This window comes from Elephantulus edwardii, unplaced genomic scaffold (assembly GCF_000299155.1).
Source record: "Elephantulus edwardii isolate Elephantulus edwardi_28Jun2011 unplaced genomic scaffold, EleEdw1.0 scaffold00117, whole genome shotgun sequence".
In the NCBI taxonomy this organism is placed as follows: domain Eukaryota; kingdom Metazoa; phylum Chordata; class Mammalia; order Macroscelidea; family Macroscelididae; genus Elephantulus; species Elephantulus edwardii.
This window is the reverse complement of record NW_006399867.1, coordinates 4207642-4230158: the sequence shown is the minus strand read 5'-3', so window position 1 is coordinate 4230158 and position 22517 is coordinate 4207642. Positions and strand designations below refer to the sequence as shown.

At 43.4% G+C, this 22517-nt stretch overlaps 1 protein-coding gene across 1 annotated transcript; it reads right to left on the bottom strand.

Moving 5' to 3' along the window:
- Positions 1-957: 957 nt before the first annotated feature.
- Positions 958-19572, bottom strand: PDZD9 (PDZ domain containing 9). The gene is made up of 4 exons (XM_006892698.1): positions 19374-19572; positions 16354-16536; positions 10342-10531; positions 958-1336 (listed from the first exon to the last, which is right to left on the bottom strand). The coding sequence occupies exons 1-4, from the start codon at positions 19570-19572 to the stop codon at positions 958-960; spliced, it is 951 nt and encodes a 316-aa protein (XP_006892760.1).
- Between the last annotated feature and the right edge of the window lie 2945 nt (positions 19573-22517).

The following is a 22517-nucleotide window of genomic DNA, read 5'->3' as shown; positions in this document are numbered from 1 at the left end:
GCACACAGTTCAGTACCACCAGCTGCTCAATGGGAGGAGGATGGGCAATCTCTCATGCGATTAACTGCCTCTCAAAACCCACCGGAGGGTCAGCTATGGGTCGGTTCTGACTCTGGTGCACAACAACAACAACAATGTATCCTGTATTCCTTCACTTTATGGTTGGTTTTTCTTCATTGTGACAGAGTTTTCTTTTTTTCCTCCTCTCCTTCATTTGTTTTTATCCAGTCTCTTCATCCTGGAGAGGGTGAAACCAGGCTGCTCCTTGGAGGCAAGGATTCTGAAGTTTTGTTTGATATACTTTGGGCATGTTGCAAGGTGGGACCAGTCCTTGGAGAGGGACGTCATGCTTGGGAGGGTGGAGGGGCAGCACAAGAGAGGAAGACTCTGGCTAAGATGGATTGATTCAATGACTGGGGTTGTAATGAGGGTAAGCGTGTCAGAGACGATAAGGTTGTCTCAGGATAGAGCAGGTTTCAGGGCTGTTATACATAGGGTTGCTTTGAGTCTCAAGCAACTCAGCACATAACAAGTAATTATCAATATTCGAAGTAAAAGAGCTTACAAGTGAGGCGTGTAATGGAAGGGTCTAATACAAACAACTAGCCGAGAAATTAATTTCTTTTAAATAAGGCATTTGAATCTTACCTTTAAAAAAAGATTGCTAAATATCTAAAGAAAAAATGCACTCACCGTAAGAGGCGAAGTTCTCAACTGTGTTCATTCTGATGACTGTCTCTATTCCATTTTCTTATAAAATGAGCCGTTCTTCCGTCTGGAGGGTCTGAAGGATGCTGCCCTCTTGAGTTTGCACATTGCTAAAGGCTTTTACAACACATGGAAGAGAGCTGATAAATCTGCACATGTTTCTGTGAGTACAGTGCGTATGTGGTGATGTGCAGAAACAGGGTGCTTCAAAGAGGAAGCACCTACGGTCACAGGCGTGCAAGCCATGGCCTAACCGGGTTGGCCTTTGCTCTCTTCAGTCTGGGCATAATCTTCCAGCCAAAACACGTCTGAGATGGACGAGGCCGAGGAGGAGGACCTTTCCTGGTCTTGCTTCGCCCTCGCCCAGCGTGGAGAAGGGGCTCTGGAGTCCTTTTCATGGTCTCTGTGAATCATCACATCAGAGTGGACGTCTTTCCCCACACTAATGTTCTGATTATCCTTTTTGTATTCATGCCATTCTGTAGAGATGGACATTGTTCTTGGAGGCAAATGTCTCATTAACCGTGGGTATCTATAATACTTAAGTCGCTTATCTAATACTGCTTCTTCAGTGTCATCAGGACTCGGAACGGCTTTCCCTTCTGGTTGTTTAGTAGTCTTTGCTGTGCTGTAATGAACAGTTGATAAATGTCAATAGTTATGGAAAGGCTTCAGGCCTTTTGTTCATAGATCGCTGTGAGTCATCCTCAAAGGCAATAAGCAACAACAGTGCACAAGATGTAATGGATTCTTATTTGAGGAACACACAGGAAGTTATCTTTTCACCCACTTACATGCTTGTAAAAGAAACACTACAATTTAGTGTTAATACAACCTTTTATCTTTTTCTTTTTGAACTACTAAATGTAAGTAAAATTCTGATTTAAACGATTCCATACTACTTTAAAAAGCTTTCCACGGATTTAAGACAGATTGATGGGTATTTAAAAAAAAAAAAGCTGTTATGTGGATTCCTAATTCATAGCGGCCCTATCAGGCCAGAGTACAATTGTCCCATCGGGTTTCTTGAGCTAAATTCTTCACAGACACTATTACATTACACTGTAGAGTGTGTGGTGGATTCAAACCTCCATCCTTTCAGTTCGCAGCCAGAGGCTTAGGCACTATGCCATGAACACTCCTCTGACAGGTTTTTGTTACTGGGTTCCAATAGGTAAGTCAATTTTTAAAATTTATTTTATTATTTCTTGAGTGTGTACCATCAAATCGGATCTGACTGGTACAGGAGGAGATGGCCCCTCCTTCTCCAGCAGAGCATCTGGTGGATTTGAACCGCATATCTCTGGGATTGCAGTGCAGCTTCTTGCCACTAGGCCATCAGAGCTCCCTGGAAAGTCAGTTTTAATGCACCTACAATGCACTAGTTCGGCATGGCCCACTCCTCCAGGAAAGTCAGAACACAGAGCAAGCCTTGAGCATACACATCAGGATATCTTCTTTTGCATTTATAGATAAAGTTTCTACCAGATCTCGTGTCACTAGTCTACCTTTGTTGACAGTCCATTTTATGTAACCTGTCCTTCCCTATCTGCCAAAATCTCAGTAAAGTTTGCAGGCGAGCCCTTTTCTGATGGCTGTGGTATCTGCACCTGCTGTTACTTTCCTAAACAAATGCTGCATCTCACCCCTCCCCCTCATTCTGGGTCTTCTTCACAGCAGATCTGAAATGAGATCTTTGTGATTATTATCACAGTAAATTTAGCCCTAAAAGAAAAAAGGACCTAGATTTCTTCCACTAGCTAGAGAGCCCCCTGTGCTATTTGCTTCTAAGAATTTGAATAGCGTTTCCTCCTAAAGTTTCTCTCTTCCAGTAACAAACCATGAGTACTGCCGTCCTTACTGAAAATCCTAAATTTTCAGTTTTGTGATTTTTCTTTCATGCAAGGAGATTAAAGAGCTCAGAACTAAACTAACTGCCTTCATACACAGCCAGGCCCTCCTGAACAACACAGGACTGTAAGCCACATCCGAACTTTACTTACGTGACATTGATTTGAATTTTTGGGTTTTTTAACTCATAGTGACTCTACATGACCAAGTAAAACCTCCCCCAAGGATTTTCTAGACTGTAACCTTTAAAAGAAGCACATAAGGGGAGCTCTGGTGGCCTAGTAGCAAGAAGCTGCACTGCAATCCCAGAGATACGCGGTTCGAATCCACCAGATGCTCTGCCAGAGAAGGAGGGACCATCTCCTCCTGTACCAGTCAGATCCGATTTGACGGTACACACACACAAAAACAAAATAATAAAAAAAAAAATAGAAGCACATAACCAGGTCTTTGTTGTTTTGAACCAGTAGGGGAGTGAGTGCTTAACCGTTGTGCCGTTAAAGCCCTTTAATGCTAGTGTTATTGTGTTGGGTTGGAACTGACTCATGGGTGACCCTCCGGTAGGTTTTCAGAGGTTGTAAATGCTCTGTAGTTAGTAATTGTAAAGGACAGATAATAAAGTTGGCCTATTACTAAGCTAGTATTAGATAATAAAACCACAGTCTCCTTGCCAGATGCCAGAGCTGGTTGAAGCGTTTATACCTCCCTGGGAGCTCTGGTGGTCTAGGGGTAAGGAGTTGCCCTGCCAACCCGAAAACAGGCTGGTCTAATCCACAAGCTGTGCTTCAGGACAAAGAAGGGGCCATCTCCTCCTATGCCATTTACCACCTCTGAAAACCCACTGGAAAGTCGGCTATGGGTTGATTCCACCTCTGGCATTGAGTGAGTGACGGGAGCTCTGGAGGCCTCGTAGGTAAAGAGTTGTGCTGCCAATCTAGAATGTGGATAGTTCAAAGCCACCAGCTGCTCTGTAGGAGAAAGGGGAACAATCTCCTCCCAGGAGACAGCCTCTAAAAACTCTGTGGAGCCAGCTATGGATCGATTCCTACTTTGACAGTGAGTTGATGCTTTTTCAGTGCCTTCTGTCAAGCATTGTTTCCAGCGGGCACCATATTATTTGCCTAAATCATGCTAATGTGAAGGAAACCTTTCCTTCCCTTCTGCCTTCTTTCACCTGAGCTACTAAAATATCCTTGATATACCTGCTCTGCTTAATTAAGGGATTCAGAAAGTGCCTGGCTATTTTCCTTAAGTTCATTCTTTTTAGCCCCATACTTAACCTGTGCTCTTCTGGTTCTCTTTTCTTCGCTTTTGCATGGTTAGTCTCTCATCCTTGAGTTTTAGTATTCTCATCTGGTTTGTGTAATTAAAAGTTTTTAAATGTGGTTCTAACTTCACCAAAGAGGACCTTCAGATGGCCAACAAGCACATGAAGAAATGTTCAAAATCCCAAGCTCTTAGAGAGATACACATCAAAACAACTATGAAATATCATCTCACCCCAGCAAAGTTCAGCAGGGAAGCAAACAACAAATGCTGATGAGGTTGTGGAGAGATTGGAACCCTTATTCACTGCTGGTGGGAATGTAAAATGATACAAGCACTGTGGAAGGTGGTCTGGCGGTGTCTTGGAAAGTTGGAACTAGAAATACTATTTGACCTAGCAATTTCACTACTAGGAATAGACTCTAAAGAAAGCAGAGCTGCCACCCAAACATATGTAGCACACAGATGTTTATGGCTGCATTATTCACAATAAGAAATGGAAAAAAAGAGATGGAAGCAACCCAAGTGTCCATCAACAAATGAATGGAATACTACACTCTGAAAACAAGGAACTCAAAATATTACACAACAGGGGAGCTCTGGTGGCTTAGTGGTAAGGAGCTGCAACTACAATCCCAGAGGCGCATGGTTCAAATCCACCAGATGCTCTGCCGGGGAAGGAGGGACAATCTCCTCCTGTACCAGTCAGATCTGATTTGACGGTACACTCACACAAAAATAATAAAATTTTTAAAAATTTAAAAAAAAAAACCTATACAACATAAGTGACCCTGGAGGACAGTGTGCTGAGTGAAATATCTCTGTCATAAAAGGACAAATACTGCAAACACCACTGTTATATAACAGGACTGACGGGGTTGGAGGAAAAGTAAGAAACGAGGGAATAATGAACACTGCATTGGAAAAAATGAAGGAAAGAACTATTTAAAAGGAATATATGATTAGGCATTATCTACATGACAACAGTCCAGAATAAGAGATGTTATGCAATAATGAATTAATTTTTTTTTTTGAAAAGTGAACAGGGTGGGTAGGGAAGAAAATGTGCAAAAATGAAAGAATGAAAGTCCAACTTTTCTGTAAACATTCGTTAAAATCCCACTTTTAAAAGGGGGAAACGTGGTTCTACAAGCAAATGGGTAAGGACTCGGTTTTCAGAGCTGCCCTGTTTCTGATGAGTCCCAAGCCATGTGTGGCCGTTGTAATTGTAAATTAAAAACTGACTCTGGATCCTTATTGGTGTGGCCCTCACATTTTAAGTGCTTAATAGCCACATGTGGTGAGTGGTTACCACGAGGGACAACCAAGGTCAAGACCACTTGGGCAACTGCAGAAAGTTCTTACTGGACAGGAGCTGCCCTAGAGACCCATGTGTTCCATAGCCCTCAGACCTCAGGCCAGCAACAGTTTGAGTGCTCCCTATTATTTCATTTGAGCACTGGTGGGACAGTGATTTAAGCACTCTCCAAAACAAGGGGGGGATTATGTACCATTGAGTTGGAACCGACCCTTGGCTGGCCTTCCAGTGGGTTTTCAGAGGCAGTCAGTTGCACACGAGGAGATTGCCATCCTTCTCCTTTGGAGCACCTGGTGGATGTGAACCACAACTCCATATCCTATAGTTACGCCTTACTCCTACGGCATCAGAGCTCCCTAGAGGTAAGGGCTATGAACCAGTGGCTCTGCTGGTGATGGAACTGGCCATCTGTTCCCATAAACATTATGTAACTTATACCAATAAAACTTCCTGCTGTCAATAAGGTCTATTCAAACTTTAAGCTACCTTGTAAGAACAGACTGTAACTTCCCGTAAGATTTCTAAGGCTGTACATTTTCACAAAGTCAGATTGCCTTGCTTTTCTTCCACAAAGCAACTGGTACCTTTGAAAACACCAACCTTTGTTGTTGCTAAGTGCCGTCGAGTCGTAGGCGACTCATAGCGCCCTATGAACCGAAGTCCTCCACACTTGCATGGGTGACTTTCATCCTTTTTCCAGGTTCTTAGGGTTTCCAGAGGCAAGCTATTTACAGAAGTGGATGCCACTCCTGCTTCCAACAACCTCTTATTAGCAACTAAATTATTTCTTGTGCAGCCAGGACTCTGAGGAAACCCTGGGGGCATTTCTGCTCCCATATCAGATTAAGCTGTAGGGTCACTCTTGAGATGGAATTGGCTTAATGCTATGTAGCAGAAATCAATGTTGACTTTAATGACAATCCGGACTAGATAGTTTTTAAGGGAACATTATTAGCCCAGTCCTTCCTATAATGTGAAGTGCCGTCATGCTAAGCTGTTAAGAGGCGGTTCAGTGTTGAAGGTCTCAGCTTTAGACCCATAACCTGTAGGCATGTGCAGGATCTGAAGGAGACAGCCGTCCCCACCTGCAGACCAGGATCCCCGTGTGGTGTTACAAACCTGTCTTAAGATTTTTAAAAATTTTCTTTTTTATTATGATTTTAATGGAAGTTTACAGAAAGTTGGATTTCCATTCATTCATGATTGCATACCGTCCTATGATTGCCAAGGGGGAAAAAAACAGTTCTGGGTTCTTTCCATGAAATCTGAGATTGTAAATTTGGCAACTAATTACATTTTTTTTTTCATGTTTTTAAGTAGATAGAAGAGTGCAGAAAACATGCTGTTTAATGGAAAAAAATGTTTTTTAAATACTAAACTCCCACTTTGATAGGCCCTCCCTGGGTCAAGAAATGATACTGGTCCCTGGAAAAAGTCCCCCAGTGCCCTTCATTTCTCTCTACAAGTTACCACTCTCTTCTGCTTTTAAAACATGAGAGATGAACAAAGCAAGTCTGCGGGCTGTATTAGTCCCTTGGGTCACAAGTTTGAATCTCCAAGCAGTCTACGTAATTTGAGCCATTTTTAATCATTAAGTCCCTGTTGTCATGAAGTGTCAGCCACTCAACTAACACTCAAAACAGTCCCACGGACAACAGATCTGAGCCTCGCACTGCCCTGTGCAGTCCTCATGAGCTCTCCCTTGTTGGAGTCCCTGTGTCAGTCCCTCTAACTGAGGGTCTTCCTCTCTCCTGCTGGTTATCTTTCCCAGCATGATGTCCTCTATCGGGGGAAACACAGTAAACATCTGAGTACACAAGTTAGCTAATTAAAGTTGGGCTAAGAGCTGTGAAGGTGCTCCTTAAAGAGCTCTGAAAAAAGGCAACAGGTGGACTTGGCAATGTTTCAGCACTCACTTCAGGAAGGCCTCTTAAATGAGTTTGTGCTGGGAGACTAGTGATACCAGGGATAGGAAGAAAGCATATTGGAGACATGAGAAGGCAACTCTCAAGGCCCCAAAGCTAAGACTCCAGGCAACAGAGCCAGAGTGGGATAGAACATGGGGGGGTTTGGGGGAGGGCGAGGAAGACAAGATGAGCCAGGCTGGTACTGAGAGGCTACCCATTCTTCTGAGAGACTGTGGAAGGCTCATCAGCCCAGCAAAAATATTGAATTTATCTCTAGAATTAAAAGGTGTTCTAAAATTTTAAGCAAGGACGTCTCATCTTGTACACCATCTGATCCTTTGGCATTAGGAGAAATGGGGGGGAAATGCTGTCATTGCACAGTCCGAGGGGCCACAGCAGAAGGAATCTTGGATAAAGGTCTAAAGGTGTGAGAATATAAGTTAAGGGAAAAAAATATAACTTCTAAGATACTGGAAACTTTGGCGTTGGGATCCAGGAGCACATTGATCTGGGGATCCAATATGACCCCAGCATTGGTATCTAAGGCCTGGATGTGGTGCTGGGTAGGCCAGGTTTCAGCATTGCAGACAAAAAGCACAGGACAGGCTGCCACAGGTCCAAACACAGAATCATCAAATAGGAGACCATGTGCTGGTCCCAGCAGACATAGGATGGGATCATCCTTCCTGGAAAATAAATTCCCATTTCTATCAAAAGAGAGGGTGAAGGCAGCATGCTTCACCAGAGAATCCAGAGGCAAGGATTCTGAAGCTTCATCTGACATACTTTGGACATGTTGCAGGGAGGGGCCAGTCCTTGGAGAGGGACGTCCTGCTTGGAAGGGTGGAGGGATAGCGCAGGAGAGGAAGACCCTCGATGAGATGGATTGATTTAGTGACTAAGGTAATGAGGGAGGTGTGTCGGAGACAGTAAAGTTAGCACAGGATAGCGCAGGTTTTAGGGCTAGGAGTTGCAAACAACTCGATGGCACCTAATAACAACACAACATTCAAAAGGCCAATAAAAAAAAAACACCCAAATGACCTTTCTGTAACAGACAGACGCATACCAAATGACAGCTTTGACTAGTGTGATGGTGGTTAATGGCCATTCAAAGAAATGGGCAGATCAGAGAGTTAATCAGAAGGTAAAATGAGAAGCCTTAGCAATTGTTGAGGAAGGCTGGGAAGACAAGGGAGATGGAGAATTTAAACACTTACGAGTTTGTTCACCAAGCAGGACACTCAGTAGGACATGCCACTGTCTTTGGACTTGAGAACTTTTGTGTTTGAGGGGTTAGAAAGATATCAAATGAGTGTTTAAAATACACAGATTTGGAGATACCCAATTTGAGAGTAATTGGTGTTTGAATAGTTAATAGAAAACATAGAATCAGTGAGATTTATAGAGAACTAAAAACTAAGCCTTGAGGACTCCAAAGCTGGGTCAAAAACCCAAGAAGTGACCAAGGTAAGAAAATCAGGACAGTGTGGTATCACAGAAGCTAGTGGAGAATACTATTTCAAGAAGAGTTTGAAGGAAAGGCAATAAAGTGTCAAATGTTCTGATGGCCTAGTAGTAAGAAGTCTGACTGCAATACCGAAGGCTCCTGGTTCAAATACACCAGCTGCTGCATGGGAGAAAGATGAGCAGTCTCCTCCCATTTTGATTAACTGTCACTGAAAACCCGCCAAAGGGTTCTGACTTGATGGTAAGCAACAACAAATCTACTCAAAAGACAAAAACCAAGAAGCATCCATTGGAATCAACAGTACAAAGGCGATGGTTTACCTTGGGGAAAGGTCTTTCAGGCAAGTGATGAAGGCAGAACCTAGATTGGAACATGTTGGGAAGTGCCTTGAGAAAGCGAAGGGAGAGGTGAGGGGCAAGGCAGTGGCCAGAAGGGATGAGAGAGGAGTAGGGCGGTGGTAAGTTTGGCTAAGATAGGAGAGGCTTTAAAAAGTTTGAATGTCACTGAGAAGGATCTACAAGTTGACTGTACAGCAGTGAAAAGAAGAAACAGGATCCTCAGACATGTTTGTGAGTGGGCTCTGGAGGAAGAAAGTTCTGGTGGCATAATGCATTGTATGCTGTGCTGCTAACTAAAAACTCATTGGCTCAAATCCACCATCTGCGGAAAGTGATACCAATGAGCAGTCTCCGCCCATAGATATTTACAGCCTTTGAAAGCTGAGGGAGAGTGACCACAAGTGAGAACAGAATGGACAGCAGTGGAATCCTGAAAGAAGAGAGGGCAGGCTGGCAAGTGAAGTTACCATTGGAATTGTGGGGTTTTTTTAACTCCAAACTCAAGGATCTTTGCATTTACCATCCCACTTCACATATGTCTTGGCATCATTTTTAAAGGATTTTAAACCCCTCTAAAGTATTCTAGGGAGTTCTTGTGGCCTTTGGAAGCAGGAGTGGCATCCACTTCCTGAACAACATGCCTCTATGAACAACTCCATGAACTTTGATAAATGTCAATAATTGTAGAGGGGCTTCAGGCCTTTTGTTCACTGGGTCACTCTGAGTTGTGCTCGACAACAACTAGTGTCCTAGTGGCAAGAAGCTTCCCTGCAATCCCAAAGGCACGTGGTTCGAGGCCACCAGCTGATCTGCGGGAGAAGGATGGGCAATCTCGTCCTGGGCAATTAACTAACTGCCTCTGAAAACATGCCGGAGGGTCAGCTACGGGTGGGTTCCGACTGTGTGGTACACAACAAATGGTGGCCTAGTGGTTAGAAGCTGCGCTGAAGTTCCGAAGACAGTTCAAATCCACCAGCTGCTTCTTGGAACAAAGATGAGCATTCTCCTCTTGTGCAATTAATTACCTCTGAAAACTCGCTGAAGGGTCAGCTGTGGGTTGGTTCTGACTCAATGGTACAGAACAACAAAGAATTCTAGAAGGAGCTCTGATGGCATAGTGGTAAAGACTTCGTCTGTCAACCCAAAGGCACGTGGTTTGAATCCACCAGCTGCTCCCAGGGAGAAAGATGTGGAAGGGGAAAATCTCCCCCTGTGATATTTACTGCCCTGAAAACCTGCTGAAGGGTCAGGTAGGAATCGTTTCCAACTCAACAGTCCACAACAACAAAGTATTTATTCTAGAGAGGTCACGAGCCCAATGGAAGGAAGGTCGACACAAGTTGGACTCAATAGTGTTGAGTTTGAGGGGCGGTTTTGGAGCATTTATTTGATAAGGCTCACACCAACCCTGGATGGTATCCTTCAGACCCTGGGGTTCTGGAGTGTGACAGAGATTTCCTCAACTAAGAGGTGACCGCTTACCTTGTCACTGGGAATTTGGTCTCAGGGATTTTATCATGTATGTCTTGCCATTCTTGGGGTATAGCGATAAAATCTTGGTAAACCTTGATTTGTAGCACTGATCCTATAGGGATGCGTTGCAAAACCTTTAAAAATTCTCGAAGTGTATATCCTAACACATTGGCACAGCCAACACTAATCAAAACATCACCTAAAAACAAAGAAAATAGTAAGATTTGAGTTCGTGTTTTAGAGGGATCATATCTGACTTCTGGCTTTATGTGAGTTTGCTTAATTTTATGTAAGGGTTTGTACTACTGACTCATTTGAATTCAAACCAGGCTGCAGCTTTATTTAATAAAAGTTCATCTCAGTGACAAGGGTGTCCTTTGCATAATGAAAACTACATTCAAGATATGTCTTGATAGCAATGTAATGGTATAAGTTGTTATGTACCAGTGAGTTTACTACAGCTCATAGCGACCCTGTGAACAATGGCTCTGAACCTTGCCCTATCCTGAGCCAACCCCACCATCTCCGATACATCTGACCCCATTGCCACAGACACGGTCCATCTATCTCATCCAGGATCTTCCTCTCTCGAGCTGACCTTTTACACTTTCAAGAATGATGTCCTTTTCCAAGGACTGGTTCCTCCTGGCAACATACCTAAGTATATGAGATGGAGATTCACATTCCTTGCCTCCAAGGAGCAGCCTGGTTTCACCCTCTCTAGGATAGACCTGTTTACTATCTTGAGAGTCCATCGTGTATGTTCAGTGCCTTTCTCCGGCACCACAGCTCAGAGCATCGATTCTTTTTCTACCATACTTAGTCATTGTCCATGGTAATTATAGTCATGGTAGATATTATACTACATTTTTGTGACACTTCTGAAGTCCTTGATGTGACAGAGGCCACTTAAAATTAGAAACATCCTCAAGATTCTAAAAACCTCTGTATTTTTAAAAAAATGCTGTATTTGTTTCAAATATAATGAACGGCTACTGCTAGTAAAGAAACACTTCCACTAAATGATGAATAGAAATGACCCACTTCCTATTCTTACCTGCCTGGCAGTTTCCAGTGCCCTCCACAGTAAATAGACCATATTAAACATCAAGCCTTTAATTACCATTTTCTGCCCTTGTGTGCCACAATAGTTGAACAAGCAGTTCTGCATGAAATATTGGTCAATAAGCATGCTTTAATTAAAGTTAAAGATGTCCATTTAGAGAAATTGCTGTTTCAGAGGGATTTTAGGGCAATGCCAGACAGAGAAGGTGACATGATGTTTAATGACGGTCAGCCGTGGAGCTTCTGAGCCTCCAGCAGATGGGAAGAGGGTGGCTTCTCGGCATCATGCCCTCCCACTCCCAAACTGGAAGCTAAACAGACCACTCATTCACTTGAGCTCCTCCATCTCTGCCCCCAACAGCTAGAACACGAGCATGTAAAGTCTGTCCGGCCATGGAGCCTGTGAACCTGTCACTGAACCTGAAACTTGTTCTCAGCCTGTTTTCCAAGCCTGATGCTCCAGCCTTTCTGGCAGTTCTGTCTGACCTTGTCTTCTGCATTCAGCACCACAACAGATGCTCACAGTGAACACCGTTTGCTACAGGGTACTCAACACAAGAGAAGGAATACAAAGGAATTGTTTGGAAAGGACAGGCTCGACCAGCCTTCCATCTAGAACTAGCATCATCCCTATTGTAATGGAACTTCATAGCTGACATCAGTCCGGAAGGATGTGTTCTCTGTGTGTGGGAACTAGGATCCCCTCAAGCAATCTTGTTCCAAGACACAGGAAGTCAAACCACAGAGGAGATGAGATGGAGTTCTCCCTTCTCTTTGATATGAAGCCCCACTGTACTTAAATCTGAAATGATAGTGACCTCAATGGAAATCTCCAAGGATTGCCGGGACAAATGTGCAAAAAAACTGGATCTTACAGAAAGTGCCCAGGATTCAATCCTAAGAGGGTGCAGAAAAGCGGCCACTTTGGTCTTTAAAAGTAGTTCAGGAATAAAATTTAAAAATCTAATAAAACTATAGGATCTAAGGCAGCGGCTGCTCTTCTCAGCAGCCTGCACATTACAGGGTAGAAAGCAGACTCATCCTTTGGACAAAAGCTCCCTGGACGACTAGGCTAATGTTAAAGAGAGTGTTTACAGCCCAAAGCACTGGCTGGGCATTCTGCTTAATTGTGTTGTAAAGGGGTGACTTTTATCAAGAGGGCAGAAAATAAACAGCTTAATTCCCTGCCTGTTCTGGCTGTAGACCAAATGTATCAGTGTATGAATGTGATTACTCGAGCGGCAGATATTAACATTGCCCTTCATAAAGAAACACCAATTTAGTATTTATGAACAGCAAGCTCATTACGTATTTTTCCCCCTCTTGTAAAGGGCTGTGAGGATCACATTATATAAGCTTTGTCTTGATTACCTATATTAAATCAATTTTGCAGCAGCCAAGGCATTAATGAAAAATAGACTTTATGTCTTTTCTCCATCTCTAGGCAAGAAGTTCCATACTATCCACGTAGTTAGGAGCCACATTTGTCTGTCTCGCTATAATACCCCTTGTGGCCTAGCAGGCAAGGAGCTGCGCTGCCAAACCAAAGACAGGCAGTTCGATTCCATCAGCTGCTCTGCAGACAAAAGATGGACAATCTCTTGTGAGATTTATAGTCTCACAGTGAGATTTATACACTGAAAGGTCAGCTGTGAGTGAGTTCTGATTTGATGACATATAACAACAGTTCTCCCACAGGGCCCAGCATGGTGCCTGTACACAGTGTTCACCTATATGAATGTTGAATGAACATGGCTTTGGAAGAGAAGCTTTAACTGCACCAGCAGCCAGGAAATTAAAAGACATATTGTGATGGGAAAGTCTGCTGTTAGGGACCTCTCTAAAGTACTGAAGAGCAATGGTGTCTCTCTGGCGACTAAGGTGCATCTGATACAGGCCATGGTCTTTGCAATCACTTGTTATGCATCAGAGAGTTGGACAATGACTAAGGAGGATAGAAGGAGAATTGATGCCTTTGAGCTTTGGTGTTGGAGGAGAGTATTGAGGGTACCATGGACTGCTGAGAGAACAAACAGATTCATCCTGGAGAAAGTTAAACCAGGCTTCTCCTTGGAGGCAAGGATTCTGAGGCTCCATCTAACATACTTTGGACATGTTGCAAGGAGGGACCGGTCCTTGGAGAAGGACATCATGCTTGGGAGGGTGGAGGGACAGCGCAGGAGGGGAAGGACCTCTATGAGGTGGATTGATTCAGTGACTGGGGTAATCGGGTTGGGGGTGTCGGAGACAGTGAGATTGGCACAGGACAGAGCAGAGTTTAGGGCTGTTGGACATAGGGTCGCTATGAGTCGCAAGCGACTCGACGGCACATAACAGCAACAACAAAGGTAAGGCGATGTTTTGCTATGTACCAGGGAGTCAGAACTGACTCTTAATCTTAATATGCTATGTCCTGAAATGCCTGAATGCTGATCAATTCTTTGTTGGCCCAGTAACTCTATGTATTCTTTCTACCTTCTATTGATGATTCCTGCGCCATCCAATATGTTGACATTGTTGTTGTTATGTGCTGTTGAGTCAACTTTGACTCATAGCAACCCTATGAACAAGGGGTCTGAAACTTGCCCTACTCTGTGCCGTCCTCACCGTCTCTGACACACTTGAGCCCGTTGTTAACAACAATCATGTCAACCCATCTTATGGAAGGTCTTCCTTTCTTACACTGATCCTCCACCTTCCCAAGCATGATGGCCTTCTCCAAGGACTGGCCCTTCCCAACAACATGCCTAATGTCAGATGGCTCTTGGCAGAAAGAGGAGAATAACAGAAGAATGGCTATTTGTGTTTTGTTGGCCATGCAAAGGCATTTGACTGTGTGGATCATAGCAAATGGTGGTTAACATTGAGAAGAAAGAAAATCCTAGAACATTTACTCATGCTCACATGAAATCTCTACCTGGACCAAGAAGCTCTTGTTCAAACAGAGCAAGGAAATACTGCATGGTTTAAAATTAGGAAAAGTATACATTAGGGCTGTATCCTTTCTCCATACCTTGTCAATCTGTGTGCTGAGTAAATCATTCAAGAAGCTGAATTCTTCCACCAGATGCTCTGCTGGAGGAGGGGTAATCTCCTCCTGTACCAGTCAGACCCAGATTGATGGTACACACACAAAAAAGAATAAATTAAAAAAAAAATAATAACATTTTTTTAAAAAGAAGCTGAATTCTATGAAGAAAACGTGGCTTTAGGATAGGAGGAGGGCTTATAAAAAACTGGTGTTATGCAACCTTGCTTTCTGAATGGCTTATTACAGAAGATCAAGGATTACAGCCTCCAACATGAATTACATCTCAACATCAAGAAGATAACAATCCTCACCAATAGACCAATAAGCAATATCATGATAGATGGAGAAAAGATTGAAGTTGTCAATTATTTCATCTTACTTAATCCAAAATCAACATCCGTGACACCAGCAGTCAAGAAATCAAAAGATGTATTGTACACTGCTGTCACGAATCTTTCCAGATTACTGAAGAGTTATGTCAGTTTGAAGACTAAGGTGTGCCTGATTCTGGCCGTGGCCTCTTCATGACCTCAACGTCTGAGAACCAGACAGTGAGTAAGGATGTTGTTTTTGTTATGTACCGTCAAATCAGAACCAACCCACAGCTGACCCTCCAGCACGTTTTCAAGAGGCAGTTCATTGCACAGGAGGAGATTGCCCATCCTTCTCCCACACAGAAGCTGGTGGCCTGGAACTTCATGCTTTCGGGATTGCTGTGCAACTTCTTCCCACTAGGCCACCAAAACTCCCTAAAAATCAATGCTTTTGATTTGTAGTGTTGGAGAATTGTCCTGAACATCCACGAACTGCCAAAATAACAAACAGTTAAGTCTTGGAGATGGTGCAGCCAGAGCGCACTTTAGAGGCAAGCATGGCAAAGCTTTGTCTCACATACTTTGAGCATTTTGCTAGAAGGCAGTATTCCTTGGAAATGGACATTGTCCTGTTAGGAAAGGAGGGGAAGACTCTCAATGAGCCACATCAACACAGTGACTGCAGCAATGGGCTCAAGTATGTCAGAAATTGTGAGGATGGCGCAAGATAGGACAGGGTTCAGATCTGTCGTTCACAGGATTGCTATAAGCCTCACTCAACTTGATGACACATAACAGCAAGTAGTTGATGCATGAATTTGAATGATTATCATACCAACTGGCCTTCATTGCAGGTATGTGAATATTGTCCCATCACTGACAGTATTTTATTCAGGATCGATCTTGAAATGTTCTTTCTGATGACAAATGTGACACCATTCCTTTTCAATTTGTCATTCTCAGCATAGTAGACCATATGACTGTCTAATTAAAAATGGCCAACAGTAACTTATTTCAGTGTATTTGTACAGTTGCTTAATGCATAATCTACCTCACAGGTAGCTCAAACAATACAATGAGATCATGCACCTAAAATGTTGTTGTGTACCTTTGAGGTGGGACAGACTCATAGCTGACCCTCCGGAGTTTTCAAAGGCAGTTAATCACATAGGAGGAGATTGTCCTTCTTTCTCCTATGGAGCAGCCGGTGGCCTTGAACCACCTGCCTTTGGCATTGCAGCGCTACTTCTTGCCAGTAGGCCACCAGAGCTCCCTACCTAAACGTTAACAATGATCAATTCCTTCTACAAAAGAAGAAAGCCTTATCCACAGAGAGCTGTAGCTCTGAAATAGCAGTGCTGTGTTCATATCTCATTTACTAGATGGAGGAGGAACTTGACCTCACCGAGCCTCCGTTTCCTCACCTATAAAAGGGATCCAACAATGGTTTCTATGAAGAGGATTATTGTGAGAATTAAACACACATGATAGCAACCGACTGGACCCTGGGGAGCCCTCAACAACTGTCACCATCACCATATGATTGCACTAAGCCTCATGGTCCCATCTCCCAACAGTAGGTGGGAGGGAGGCAGGAGAAAGCGCCCTCACCTGGCTGGAGTTTGCCATCGCTGGCTGCAGCTCCCTTCTTGACCAGGTGGATGATCTGGAGGTAGGGGCCATGCTGGATGATGATCAGGCCTAACCCATGATTGCCCACAGTGAGTTTGGTCGTCTGCGTCTTGCTCAGGTTGTGGACAGAGGCCTTGACCATTGGGCTGATTTTTCCTTTTACTAGAAAGAGGACAACTTGTCTCAGTGCTTTGCCTGGAAGGCAGCATGGCAGGAGAACACACTGGAGCTCTGATCCTTGGGCAGATACTGAACCTCTCTGTCCCTCTGGCTTCTCTTCCACAAAATGGACACAGCATGACTAGCCGCCTCAGAGAGTTGTGACAAGATTCAAATGAGACAGTTGAATAACCTTTGCATAGTGCCCAGCACATACAGATGCTTGATCAGTGGTAGTTATTATCCGCTCCCTCAAAAATTATTTTTTGGGGTTTTTTAAAAATTTTCTTATTTTTTGTGTGTACTGCCAAATTGGATCTGACTGGTACAGCAAAAATTATTTCTTAAGGAGCTCTGGTGGCCTAGTGGCAAGAAGCTGCACTGCAATCCCAGAGGTGCACGGTTCGAATCTACTAGAATCTGCTGGAAAAGGAAGGACAATCTCCTCCTGTACCAGTCAGATCTGATTTGATGGTACATGCACAAAAAATAATAAAATTTTTTAAGAAAAATTCTTTCTTGATACAGGCAACATTTACCATGGTGAATAGAACAAATCTATTTCTTGCCCTCATGTATCCTACAGTCTAGTGGGGGAGATAGATATAAACCAGTCAGTCTCATGGATATATATGACATGTGTTGTGAGAGTTTCACTGTTTTGGAGAAGGCAGAGGAGGTGTCCCTGAGATGACATTTGAAGTGACGTTAAAAGAACTAACAGGAAGTATTTAGTCAAAGGGGGGAGGAGGGCTGGGGAGAGGTTAAGTGTACCAAGATTGCATGACCGGAAAGAATAGGTCTCTGTCAGAGGGTCACAAAGACCACCAGTAGGGCTGCAGGAGGGGCAGAGGGCAAACAGACAGCGATGCTGACTGCTGATGGGGAAGGGAATTAAGCTGGAATGTAAAAGCTTACAAAGTATTTAGTCAGGACATGCTCACATTTGTATTTTAAACATACAAACATCTGGCTGTCTGTGTGGAGTGTGGAAATCTGGCCATTGTGTGAGGTATGGAAGGGACATAGGCATGAGAGGGTTAGCAGTTACAGCAGGCCAACATGGTAACTGTGGAAGTAGTCAGTAGATGGATTCGAGAAGCATTTTGGAAGAAAAATCCACAAGTCTCGAGAAGAATGGGTAAGGTGGGGTAATTGAAAATGATGTCTTCTTCAAGACCAAATCTGACAGGAAGTGGGACCAAAGAGTGATTTAGAACAAGAGGAGGCTTGTTGTCCTCATACCTTTACAACATTTTCCGCACAATCTCTTTGTTGGGGTGCCTCTGGGTGTCCCCAACTGCTGAAGAGTCTAGCCCTGGCTCTGAAGCTGGAAAGCCTCATGGTCCTTTACTCAAAGCTGCTATCCTTGTCTGTCTGTCGCCCACCACCCTCTCACTTCCCCTGGAGCCATAGATGCACTGAGAGTTGCTGGCGCCATTGCTACACTAACAGTGTCTCTCCTGACACTCAACTCCTGGTGCCCAAAAGGCACCAACAGAAGAATGAACCATCTCAACCCTGACCTAAAATCTGTTTGCTTATTCTCTGTAAAAATAAAACAAAATAGCATAGTCCAAACAAGAAACTAGAGATTTTTCAAGATTATAGGAGCAACTTGGGGTAGGGTGGCCTCTGTCTCCTGTGGAAACAGGAGAGTGTTACTTGAGGCAAAGTCTAGGTTCCAACCTCATCTTACAAATTAAAAGTGTTTCCAAGCTGAGTCTGCAATGAAATACAGTCTCAGAAGACAGCAGGGCTAAGAGGAAAAAGCCAGACCTAAAGGGTTTCATGGGATGTAATTTCATGTTTAAGGCATTCACCATGAAACACTGGGCATGATGTCAGGATGAATCAGTTCTTGGGAAAAGACATGTAGGGAAAGGTGAAGGGTTATAAAAAGAGAGGAGGACCCTCAATGAGATGGATTGATACAGTGACTGTAACAATGGGCTTCAGTATGTCAGGGAGAATGAGGATGCTGCGGGGTAGGGCAAGGTCAGATCTGTTGTCCGTGGGGTCACCAGGAGTCAACAACGAAGAGAAAATAGAGGTGTGTTGGGGAAGGGATGGGAGAGGTTGACTGCAAAGGGTGCAAGAATTAATTTAGAGGATGGCAAATCTAGTCCCTATCATGATTTCAAGATTGTGGTTAAAAGTGGGTTGTTGTGTGCCATTGAGTCATCTGGGACTTATAGCGACTCTATGTACAACCTAAAATCTCTGAAAATTTTCATTAAAGTGAATAAAAAATAAATAAACATATATATGTGTACATATATGTGTGTGTGTGTATATATATATACATATATATATAGTATATATATATGTATATATATACATATATATGTATATATACATATATATATATAATATATATATATATAACAGCTCTGAAGCTTGCCCTGTCCTGAGCCAGTCTCACTGATTCCGACACATCTGCCCCTGTTATCCCAGTTACTGTCTCAATCTCATCAAGGGTCTCATCTTGGATCTTCCTCTCTTGCACTGTCCCTCTGCCCTTCCAAGGATGATGTCCTGTTCCAAAATCGGTCTCTTCTAGACACGTGCCCAAAGTATGTGAGATGGAGTTTAAAAATCCTAGCCTCCAAGGAGAAACTTGGTTTCATCCTCTCCAAGGCAGACAAGAGTGGGTAGATGACTTTTGTCACAAACTCAAACTTCAGTGCCCACTGAAGAGGAGGGGAGCAATTACTAGGGGTCACACCTCAACAAGTAAACTGTGGTCAGCACACTCTGCAGAGAAAAAGTGAGAAAAGCAGGGTTCCTGGGCATCCCCTCCTTCCCTCCTCGTGTTACCATCCTTGCTTTGGGCAGACATAGCAGGTCGGGTGCCTCAGGAGGGCTTCGCAGGAGCGGAGCCGAGGTTGTAGTCGTCCCAGCTCCCAACAGTTTCAAGCCCTGGAGGCGTGTGCGCACAGCCTGGCTGTCAGAGGCGCGAGGAAGCCACAAACCGCTCCTCCGTGCGGCCTCCAGGGGGCGCGCGCGGCCAGCAGGCCTCGGTAAACCCGAGAACATGGCCCGATAAGGCGCGCCGGCAGCGGTGAGATGCAACAAATTCTGCAACAAACTTCTGCAGGGGCTGTTGACTCACACGGTGTTCTTTTTTGTTGTTATTGTTGTTTGCTTTGTAAAAAGTATTCTATTTTGTTGTTGTTATTGGGGCTTCTTTTGATTTTTTATAATTTTTCTATTGTGATTTTAACGAAAGTTTACAGAAAACTTTATTCATTGTTGCATTTTCCTCCCTACCTACCCCCTAGTTCGTTTTTCTCTTTAAAAAATTTCATTCTTCGTGGCACATTGGGTTCTTCACGCACTCTTTTCTTTACAAAAAAACCCTTTTTATGACAATGTTTCTTTACATATGCCCAGATTCATTGCCTAAGAGTTGCTTTTAATAACAAGATACTTGCTTGAGAAATTGTTTATTGATCTTTGTCCAAAAGTTCCTTTTATACCTGAATCCATCATGGCCTGGATCCACCATCTTCTGCACTTACATATAATTTTACAAATGCTACTTCCCAACTGAGTGTCTGCTCATAGCTTCATGAACTCATCACAATTATTACACTGTTGTTATATGCCTTTGAGTCACCTGCGACTCTACGTACAACAGCTTTGAAGCCGGCATCAACCTGAGCCAGTCTCACTGTCTCCGACACACCTGCCCCTATTACCTCAGTTACCGTCTGAATCTCATCCAGGGTCTCATCTTGGATCTTCCTCTCTTGCATCGTCTTTTTGACCTTCTGAGCATGATGTCCTTCTCCAAGGACTGGTCCCTTCTGGCCGTGTGCCCAAAATATGTGAGACAGAGCTTCAAAATCCTTGCCTCCAAGGATCAGCCTCGTTGCACTCTCTCCAAGAAGACCTGTTTGTTGTTCTCTTGGTGGTCCATGGTATGTTCAATACTCTTCTCCAACATCACAATTCAAAGGCATCAATTCTCCTTCGTCATCCTTAGTCATTGTCCAGCTCTCTGACACATAGCAAGCATTTGTGAAGACTATGGCTGGGATCAGGCACACCTTAGTCTCCAGACTGACATCATTGCTACTCAGTACTCTGGAGAAATCTCTGACAACAGATTTTTCCAGTACAGTCGTCTTTTGATTTCCAGAATGCTAGGGCCAAGAGTGTTGATTGTGGATCCGAGCAAGCTGAAATTGTTAATGATCTCAATCTCTTCTCCATCCATCGTGGTGCTGCCAATTGCCTCAGTGGTGAGAAATTTTATCTTCTTGATGATGAGCTTCAATCCATATGAAAGATTACAGTCCTTGACTTTCTGCAGCAAGCTCTTCAGGTCCTCCTCAGTTTCAGCAAGCAAGGTTGTGTTATCTCTGTAAAGTGGGTTGCTGATGAGTCTTCCTCCAATCCTAATGCCACATTCCTCCTCCTAAGCCCAGCCTCCTGAATGGTCTCTTCCGCACATAGATTGAAAAGGTATGGAGACAGGATACATCCTTGGTGCACTCCTTTCCTGATTTTGAATCATGCAGTGTTTGTTTCCTTGCTCTGTTTTGAAAACTTCTTCCTGGTTTGAGTATAAGTTTGTGTGAGCACAATCAAGTGTTTTGGGATTCCCATTTTCCTCAACGTTACCCACAATTTGTTGTGATCTATAAATCAAATGCCTTTGCATAGTCAATGAAACACAAATAGACATTCCTCTGGTACTCTTTGGCAAGATACATCTGACATTGGTGATAATGTCTCTATTAGCATGTTTTATATTTAGAATGGGAGGCTTCTATCAAATGAACAGTGCATATTTCTTTGACTTTTCTTTGGCTACTTTTACTCAATAAATGTTTAGTATAGCACAACATTGCAGAGGACAAATCAGAGTCAAGTATCAGCATACATGTCCATCTACAGAATAAACTTCCAACTTCACCCGGGATGCAAGACCAAGAACACCAGCTTGTAAACCATTCCTGCATGTGTAGACTGGCTTGAATGTATTTTATTTTTATTTATTCTTATCTAATCTGAGATAAAATTTTGTTTTTATGCAATAGCACCCCTCCTGGACTTTATTACGTTTACACAGCACATTAGGCTCTCAATTGACATCATGTTCAGAAAAATAGGTGGTCAGAGAAGAAGGTGAAAACCCTCAACGAGATGGACCAACACATTGATTGTAAAAATGGGCACAAGTGTGGTAGAGCTGATGAGGATGGTACAGGACAGGGCAGGGTTCAGATCCATCGTCAATAGTGTAGTCAATTTGACGGCACCTAACAACAACATACCCATTGTTTGATGACCTTACTTGCCTTTCCCATCATCTGCCAACATTATCTTCATGTTCTGATTATTCCATTTCTAGTACTCTAGTTTCCCTGTCCCCTCCTCATCTTCTCTTCTTTTCTTCAGAATGATTGTTGATGGGGAGCTCTGGTGGCCTAGTGGCAAGGAGCTGCAACTACAATCCCAGAGGCACATGGTTCAAATCCACCAGATGCTCTGCCAGGGAAGGAGGGGCAATCTCCTTCTGTAACAGTAAGATCTGATTTGACGGTACATGCACACAAAAATAATAAAAATAAAAATAAAAAAAAATTTAAAAAAAAAGAATGACTGTTGAACTCTTCTTTCATTTTTGTGGAAAAACTGAAATAGGGAGAGAGGCATGGGGAAGTAAAGGAAAAGAGTGTCTCAAAGACATGAGATGCTCTGCAGAGGAGAACACAGAAGATCATATCCTATATATCCTTATATCCTAGAACCCTTTACTGTGCTCCTCCTAATGATAGCATTTTAAATAATGTTACAGCTGTGTCTCCAGTTGCATGGCAACAGCAATGCACTGCACAAGAAAAGGCCAAGGGTGGCTTGGAAAAAAGTCACAGTGGGAGAGGGCTTGAGTCTTCCTTCTTTCTTCCAGAATAACCCTCCTCCCACACACTATCATTCATACAACAAATAATTACTGAAAGGCTGCTCTG